The following is a 9,147-nucleotide window of genomic DNA, read 5'->3' as shown; positions in this document are numbered from 1 at the left end:
ACGTCAGCACGCTCCCAGCTCCCTGGGGAGCCCCACAGAGAAGCACGCTCCCACCTCCCAGCCACCACACCTGCTCCAAAACCTGTCCAACTCCAGTTACCCAGTGGCAAATACTTCTTTTCTGCTTTAAAGGGATAAGTGCTACGGTCAGTATGACAGAGGAAGTTTTGTAACTGGTCTAATAAGTCACCCTGACAAGTTTGCAGGACTGCCATTCTGCATTTTGTCATCTCACAGGTTTCCTTCCTTGAATACGAAGAAAGAAATAGTGAGGCTGCCTACCTATTTGGTGAAGAAAAAACAAACCTTCTAAACTCAGCTCTTCATGCTTGAAATGGCAGAGTCTTACAGCACACCGATTCACAAGAAATATTTCAAGCGTATTCTAGACGAGATGGCACAAATGCCGATTCTGCAGAAACCTTCCCAGTAAAACATCGTTTCAGACCGAAGTGACCGTGTCCCAGGGTGGCACCAATCCCTCACTGTCCCACATTTTAAAGACAGGAGTGACTCTAGTCCTCTGTGCAATCATTCTTTAGTTGTACTGGAAACGTTTACTGGAACAGAAAAGTCAGAAGCATTACCACACAACAGCAGGCTTTGCCTATCCTTTGAATGATGTCTGCCCTCCCACAACACATGGCCAAGGCTATTGCACAACACAATCCCAGGTGGTCAGCATGTACTACCACCTATTGCCAGTCATTGCTGCCACAAAACCCTAGTACCATTTGGTCTTGTGCTCTGGCAGTGCCTCCCCGCTGTTTGATCCTTTCAGCAGTGGGCTCATTCAGCCCAGTGCATCCCCTGAGGTCCCTCAAAATGCAATTTCAGAGCCAAGAATGATGTAATTAATGTTACCGGTTTCAGACTATCAAATTTACTTTCCAAATTGCATCTACAAAATTTCAGGGCATTAATCTGTAGGAGTTCAGCCAAGCAGGGTAGGTGTAAAACATGCAGACACTAACTAGCACCTCGCAGGGTCAGACATCAGGCGTGGGCACTGCCAGCAGGCAGCAGACGCCTTCTGCCAGCATCAGCACCGAATAACGAAGGCTGCAGAACCTGATTACAAACAGCACCCAGCCTAGTGGGCAGAAGACCTGATGACACATGGGATCCTAGCTCCTCGTCAGCACAGTTACCTCAGGTCTACAGACCTCGGCTGCTGTGTGGACGTGGCGCGTGCTTGAAGTCCTCCCCTTCCTGAGGCCCTGCGCTACCTCAGCAAGCACGCGCAGGCCTCGCTGCCTTGAGTTACGCTCAGTCTGACCCCACTTACAGGAACACAGCCACTGCTGTGAAACAGAGAAGGGCGTGAGATGACCTCTAAAAACAAGAGCTGTGGCACTAGAGGAAGGGCCGCAAACTAGCTGACGCAGTCTTCAATTATGCTGCTATTACACTGAAACGCGTGTAATGTGGCTGCGGCTTTAGAAAAAGCTGCATCTCTGGTTTTGAAATGAAGTAAGATGAACACTGCCTGGGCTTGCTTTCAGAGAGGGCATGAAACCGCTAGGCTATGAATAAAACCTCAAATGTTAATGCCTTCTGACAATATAGGAACAAAGGGTGCCAGATGGCTAGAACCACTCAGGTACGGTCTGCTTCCCACATAACCCACCCACGTTCCTGACAAGATGCTTTTCAAGACTTTTCGTCTCTTACCACCCCATTCTAGATTACTGTAATATCTTCGAAAGGATTATATTCTGTGGTGAATTCAAAAACCAGACATCACCCCCCAGCAGCAAAAAAACAACCAAACAAAACCCAACAAGTCAACCCAGCACCATCAATGCACCACATCTCCATAGCATGCACAAGCAAAGTATTGAAAGACATCGTAAAACCACGCTGACATTTTAGTGGACACAGATAGGATGCGTACAGTTTTTTGTTTTTTAAATAAACTTGAACATTCTCTGCAACACAGGGTTAGTTATGCCTCATTCCTCACAGGAGTTTTCTGTGTATTTTTTAATACATTAGTTAACTAATTAGAAATGTTACTTAAAAGTAACATTTTACTAGAAGTTATGAGAATGAATGATAGATACAGTAAAACTACAATGCACAAGCTAGATTAAAAGGTGTATTTTGTCTTTATACCATTGAATCCCATAACAAGATACATTACACAAAAGACGTACATTTAGGAGAATCTAAAAAAAAAAGATGTGTTTATTTTATTATTTTTTTTTTATAGGTACAGATGAATCCTGTTCCTTACCCTTCTACTTTCATGCCAAAGCACACTGACCTAGCAAACAACAACAAAAAATAATGCAGTTTGCTGAAGTTACAGTTGCACACCCCTCTAGCAATTTTCTCAATATACATATATTTGGTGAATTAACAGGAGCTGAAGTACAGTTCTAGTTAAAGCAGATCATACATCAAAACAGAAATAGCCTAGAAAGTGACATCGTGATATTTCATTAGCAATTTTAACATAAGAAAAGCCTATGAGTTTCCACCAGCTACAGCTATGGAAAGTGCTGTTTTAACACAGTATTTATATTAAAAATTACACAGAACAACATGCTTTTTTAATTTTTTATTGAATGTAATACTTAATTTCATAAACAACTAAAACATAAAACGTCTGTTCATAATGTTTCTGATCTTCTTTTCCTCCATTTTTCCATATAGAATTTGAACGTCTCCTATAAAACAGAGTGGAATAAACAAGTTCAACGTTGTTAGAACTGAAAAAGTTACTAATTCTGAACAAAGTCTTACGTCCTGACAAAAGCAAAATCCATTATTCTCTGTCATAAAACTAGATCTGTATTGAAGCCTGTATAATTAAGAGAAATACCAAGGAGAGAGAATAAAAGGAGAAGGAAAACCTTGCCAAAAATGCATAATGAAGCTTCTATTACATAATGCAATAATATAATCAATTTCACTTTAAAAATGAAAATACTTTTTAACTGCAATCTGCAATTGTGTCAAAAATTCTAAGATGCTTTTAAACACCAAGCTGCATCAGAGAAAAATGAGCAGGAAAATCAGAAGATGAATCATTTCAGTGACTTTGAAATAAACACTTATTTTCACTAACTACATGCAAGAAACAGACACTCTAGGTTTTATATTTACATACCTAAATAAAAATTTACTTCTAAAATTAAGTTAAAGTTGTAGAAAAATCTCTGAAGCTGTTAACAGGCTAAAACAAACATTTTGAGCCAATTTTTTTCCTCTGATTTTTTGTAAAATGAGAAAAAGAACCATATTTATTATGGATCAGGATGGAGAAAGTAAAATTTAATTATGTCTTCAGAAAACTATAGAAAAACACTAATTTTATGATATGTGGCTAGCAGATAGCAATAAAATTTTGGTTAGAGAGAAAATATAGTAAGTCTTTATTTAAAGAATGTTTTGCTGAAATGATACTAGTAGACTATTAGTCAAAGGAATGATGTGAAAGAAGTATTTGCAGTCTTGACAGATGTAGTGTCATGCCACCTGTCACCCTCAAATAAGATACATTTGCACAGTTGCATGTATCTTTTGGCAAGGCAACTAGAAGTAAAGCTAGAAAAATAATTCCTGCAGTTCTAAAATCCCGTCATAGCAAAATAGCAACTTGTATTAGATATAAAGCTAGTAATTAACAAAAACTAAAACCCATTAACTGTTAACAAAACACACTTTCTATAAGCCTTTTAAAGTTCAAGCACTTAAATGCCCCAAGGACATTTGATAAACATACACCTGTAGATGAGTGCCTGATAAGGGTTGTGTAATTTAAACACAGTAGGTCCCAAGAGTTTTATTTCCCCAAGTCAAATCCAATGCAGGATTACTATAGCTCCTACAACACTCTGTACTTCCTACATGGCCTCCTTTGAGGAGCTTCTGCAGAGATTTAATCCCTGTGTAATTATTCATGCAATTTGTTTTATTAACAAACATACACAATTCCGCAGATCTATTTCTTAATTAGGTAATACTCACAGGGGGTTCAGTGAAAGGGACCGGCTCTCCTGCTTTCTTCAGAAAAACTGCTAAAGATTTCAGGGATAAGTCATGAAGCTGTATATTCTTTTCTTTTGATTTCTCATACACAGCCTTTACGGATGCAACATCCCCATCTAATTCTGAGAAAAATAAAAATAAAAATCAAAAACAAAATCCCCAATAGTTAAATGCTCCTTGTTTCATCTGTTTCCATGACATTACTCATTCCCTTTCACTTCCCAAGGCATATTAAATATTTTAGTATACAATATTCTGTAATAATATTGAGAAGCTCAACACAAGCCAGCAATGTGTACTTGCAGCCCAGAAAGCCAACCATATCCTGGGCTGCAGCAAAAGCAGCGTGGCCAGCAGGGTGAGGGAAGGGATTCTCCCCCTCTACTCTGCTCTTGTGAGACCCCACCTGGAGCCCTGCGTTCAGCTCTGGGGCTCCAGCACAAAAAGGACAGGTAAGTATTAGAACAAGCCCAGAGGGGGGCCACAGGCAGACAGGCTGAGGGAGTTGGGATTGTTCAGGCTGGAGAAGAGAAGGCTTCCAGGGAGACTCTACAGCGGCCTTCCAGTACCTAAAGGGGCCTACAGCACAGCTGGGGAGGGACTCTTTGTCAGGGAGCGTAGTGACAGGACAACGGGTAATGGCTTTAAACTAAAAGAGAGGAGACATAGATCAGACATTGAAAAGCTGTGGATGCTCCATTCATCCCTGGAGGTGTTCAAGGCCAGGCTGGATAGGGCTTTGGGCAGCCTGGTGTGGTGAGAGGTGTTCCTGCCATGACATGGTGGTTGGAACTGGGTGGTCTTTAAGGTCCCTTCCAACCCAAACCATTCTGTGATTCTGTAATTCTACATGTTCTGGATATTCTTCATATCCTACTGACAGTTCACACCAGAAGAGAAGAGAACTTCCAGCCATTCCAGCTTTCCCTTTCATTTGAGGCTTGGATGATCATTTCCTTTGAGAATATTCTGGGACCACTAGGGACAGAGCTGCTTGCACAATGAGAACACCACTCCAAGATATGAGATGCAAAGTTATATGCCTCTTTCTGAGGCAAATGATGCAAAATACAAACAAAAGCTAAACCGAAAGCCACAGATGTTCAGCTTGTGAGAACTCTTGAACAGAATTTCATTAAGTAATGACAAAATACTATTCTGGTTATAGGTGTTGGCTATGTCAAATGTGTAACCTAAAGGAACAAACAAAACAAAGGTCAGATGCTTATTTTAGACCATAACAGAAATTAGTTTCATCCTAAAGAGCAGGAGAAATTTTTTGCTGACCCACTAACACTATTACAAACGTTAACTGCAAAGGTATCCAGTTACATTTTGCTGGATATTCCATAAATGACACCATCACGATGGGTTCTAACAAACCCATTCTTTATTTATCTAAAGCCCTGTTCACTTTTAGCTATAGAAGAGCGGAATATCGTTCTCCTTACTCTGAAGCAGAAGGGAAAAACAGAGCAGTCTTGTTCTATTCTTCCTTCTCCACTGCTTAACCTTTTCCATTACACTTAACCATGCACTTTTCTACTGCTCAGACCCTTGCTTGAGCAGCATCAGGATGAAACTGAAATGACCCCCAACAATTTTTCCCCATTGTCTTCAGGGTCCTAGAAGCAGTACAGTTCCTAGCATCTTGTGAACAAGAAGAAAGCCACTGTATCATTTTTTTTTTGCTTGGGAAAGCTCAAACATCTGCAATATGGGATGCTGTCTCAGCTTCTTTCTTTTTCACTTTTGGAATGTCATCTTCACAACCATATAGGCTACAAAAACAATGGTTCTTAAAGAAATTGAGTTTAAATTATGCAGAAATTGATAGCTTGGATCCCCTTCTCATAAGAAAGCTTCCCACTCACATCTGGCAAGTGGCTGAGCTACTTTTTGAATGTGGGAGGCTACTGCAGAAACTGCAAGAAGCAATGCTTTATTAGAAATCCAACAGAAACTATGAACTTTCCATTTATTTAAGATAGAATACAACAAAAGCACATCCTTCTAGTTACCTGAAGTGAAGTTATACTTCACTGTTGATCTCAAACTGACAAATGAAACTAAACACGCCACCACAGGAAACATCAGATAAGGAAGATGAGGGGTGAGGGGAAGAGATAGCTACATTGCTATTAAAATGTACAAGTCTGTACATACTGTACATGGTAGGGAATGCTTCCTCTAGAACTTGCTATGAACCAGCTCTATGTCTGCCTAAAGAAACTACAGCAACCATCTCTTCATTTACTATGTAGCTTCCCATGTTAAATACTCTAACCACTGTTTTAGATATCATCGAGCAAGTCTCTGTGCAATCTCTTTATAAAATCGTTGTATGATGATGTCGCTGGACAGAACATTAAAGATGCTGAATCAGTTCGCTTATGCAATTTTTACTGAGGTAACAACAGCAAACAGCCAGTGAAGAGCCAGTGATGTTGTAAGGTGGCAAGTCCAGTGTTGGTGATATAAGTTTTTGTTTTATTTTTTAAATAAAAACATGTCAGAAAACCTATCATACTGTGAATGAAACCATGGAGCTAAAGGATTTTGCCAGTGACTGCTGTTTTGAACATTACTAAGCAAGTGAACTTGTAAGGTAGATACTACATCGTGAAAACTTTCACAGGTTGATTCAAATATACTGAAGTCTGTATGTCTTTAACTCCATACTTCAGATTTATTTTTGAAGTATTTTATTTAAATATTCCTATTTATCTCCTCTGTGATAGATTGGAACACAAGGGCTTCTGTCATTATATCATTTTACTTGTATTACAAGTGTGAAGAGGATTATATTTCCTCCCTGTAATAAAACTGGAGTATCATATTAGAATACACAACACAAAGGACTCAAGGGCAACCTTTCAACTAAACAAGTGCTGAGGGGGCTATATGTCCTCATTTTTCATGATTGAGTGTTGTAAAGAGATGTATTTAAATAAGCAACTTGATTTTTAGAGCTGTTTCCCTTTGACTTCAACAATAGAAACTGATTAGCACTTCAAATCAGCTATTTAGCTAAATCTAAATAAAGCAACTTCCGCTAAATAAAAACAAGTATAAAGAATCCACAATAGTAACGGTAAGAACCCTGCAAACTACTGATAGAACGAATTAATTATGATTTTGAAACACACACATACAAAATGAAGATATGTATTATATGTTTCAGAAAAAAAGCTACATTCATTTTAAGAGCCATTCATTTCTACAATGTTTCTCTCCATGGGTTAGGAGAGATTCTTTTTCATTCCATGAAGCCCATACTTAGCCTCTTTGTAATAGTATCCTTTAAACTAATACAGTTCCCTTTGTCAAGGATTCAAGGCTTAGGTCTGTTAGCTGCTTTTCCAATCTAACACCTAGGACCATATACAGATCCAGTGAACGTAAACAAAACAAAGCCAAAAAAAAACACACAAATAAACCAAATAAAAGTGACAACTTGCACAGTGTAGATCCTGCTATTCTAAAGGTTTCCATGACCTTTAAGAACACTGAAAGATTTTTTTTTAAATAAAAAAAAAGTCTAAGAAGAGTAAATTACCGTAACATTTTAGGAGGTAACGGTATGCAGTTTCCATATCTAGGTGATCAGGAATCAGTTCTAGAAGTGTCTCAATCTTCTTTGCCTATGAGATTTAAAGCACAGACAAAAAAGAACATTAACTTCAAATAAAATCAATAAAGTTCAAACAATTATTTCAGATCTTTTAAGTGAAACAAACTACTGATTACAAGAAATGGACTGTTCAACTGAATGAAGACAATATTTCTTGCCCAAATTCTGATGTGAATAAGAAATAGCCAAAGAAATCAGGTAGGCAATAAAATGAACACAATAAGGGACTAAAATCCCATATTCAAGGAGACTATACAATAGTTTCTTTTTTGAAGGAAGCAATCCATATATTAATGAGAATGTCAGGATTTCAACCAAATTGAAGAAGAATTCAAACTACTTGGCAGCCTTCAATGACCTAGAGGTCAGTGGTAGCTATGATCAGTGCTTCAAAGTAGTCAGATCACTGACTAATGCGCTTAAAATTGGAGTCTCCCTCCCTCAACCTCTGACTCCAGTTTCAAAAACTCAAGTCTTGAATTTAAAGAAAAAGTGTACAGAAGTTACTAACATCTTTATCACACACTAGAAAATTCTGTTATTAAAATTTCAGCTCTAAAAGCTAGAAATTTCCAAGTTTTTAAATTTCTTTCACACACACCAAAAGATGGTATTTATCATTGTCACTTTTACAGTAGAATTTTTAATCCATGAGTATCTAATGGCAACTTCTGCAAAATAAAAAAAAGTGCATTTTCCTTCATTTGAGAAGCATTTATTCTAGTTTTTGTATTAACTGTCTCCTGATGCTACCCCTCTATGGAAGAGAAATCAATGTGTGTGTGTTTTTGCCTTTTTTGTTTGTTTGTTTTGTTTCGTTTATTACTTTGAGGAACCTGAGGGAGAAGAAGGGGGGCAAGGAGAAAAGGGAAGGACAGGAGTAGGACAGGCACATAAATCAGAGTAGTTGGAATTAAAGCAATTGAGCACAAAGCCAGTAATCTAAACAGATGCTCAAACTCAATACATGCCCAAAACAGTATAGCAAGTAATACAAGATGAGTCTTTTAATGTAAACATAGGCACCTTTTATCATTCTAGAAGGGCTGAGGTTCTCACTGCATTTGTATTCATACAATGCAGACAACAAAATAAATATGTTCAGGTTGCGATATGAAACTAGATAGTGAAGTGATAAAAATTTAAAGCATAATATTTGTAGCATATAAACTACAACATCAAAAATAAAGGAAATTACTGAAATAATAGAAAAAATATTAATTACATTCTCCTTTCTATTATGCCTCATAAAATAAGCTGTTCTTTTAAATGGGACTAGCTCTGCGAATTAACCTTTCTTCCCCACCCTGAGAAACCTGATAAAGCTGTCAACTGTGAAGTTCAAGATCCAAAACATTTCAAAGGATGATTAACTAGTATATACTACATATGTATATGCTACATATACAATGATAAGCATGAAAAAATATTGTACCTGTCCAGGTTTAGTTGCTGCTTTACCCATGAAATTCAGAAAAGTTCTCTTCTCCTCAACTAATCCACCACACCTCTAA

At 37.9% G+C, this 9,147-nt stretch overlaps 1 protein-coding gene across 1 annotated transcript in view; it reads right to left on the bottom strand.

The window, feature by feature from the left end:
- Positions 1 to 2,201: 2,201 nt before the first annotated feature.
- Positions 2,202 to 9,147, bottom strand: part of LRPPRC (leucine rich pentatricopeptide repeat containing) — a 91,258-nt gene continuing 84,312 nt past the window's right edge. Inside the window, exons 35-38 of the mRNA XM_032184030.1 lie at positions 9,069 to 9,143; positions 7,559 to 7,643; positions 3,979 to 4,121; positions 2,202 to 2,675 (exon numbers count right to left, since the gene is read on the bottom strand). Of these exons, the coding sequence (XP_032039921.1) occupies positions 2,619 to 2,675; positions 3,979 to 4,121; positions 7,559 to 7,643; positions 9,069 to 9,143 (360 nt within the window). The 3' untranslated portion in view covers positions 2,202 to 2,618. The remainder of the gene's footprint in view (positions 2,676 to 3,978; positions 4,122 to 7,558; positions 7,644 to 9,068; positions 9,144 to 9,147) is intronic.

The sequence above is a fragment of the Aythya fuligula genome, chromosome 3 (assembly GCF_009819795.1).
Source record: "Aythya fuligula isolate bAytFul2 chromosome 3, bAytFul2.pri, whole genome shotgun sequence".
NCBI lineage: Eukaryota > Metazoa > Chordata > Aves > Anseriformes > Anatidae > Aythya > Aythya fuligula.
This window is presented reverse-complemented; position numbering and strand designations above follow the sequence as displayed.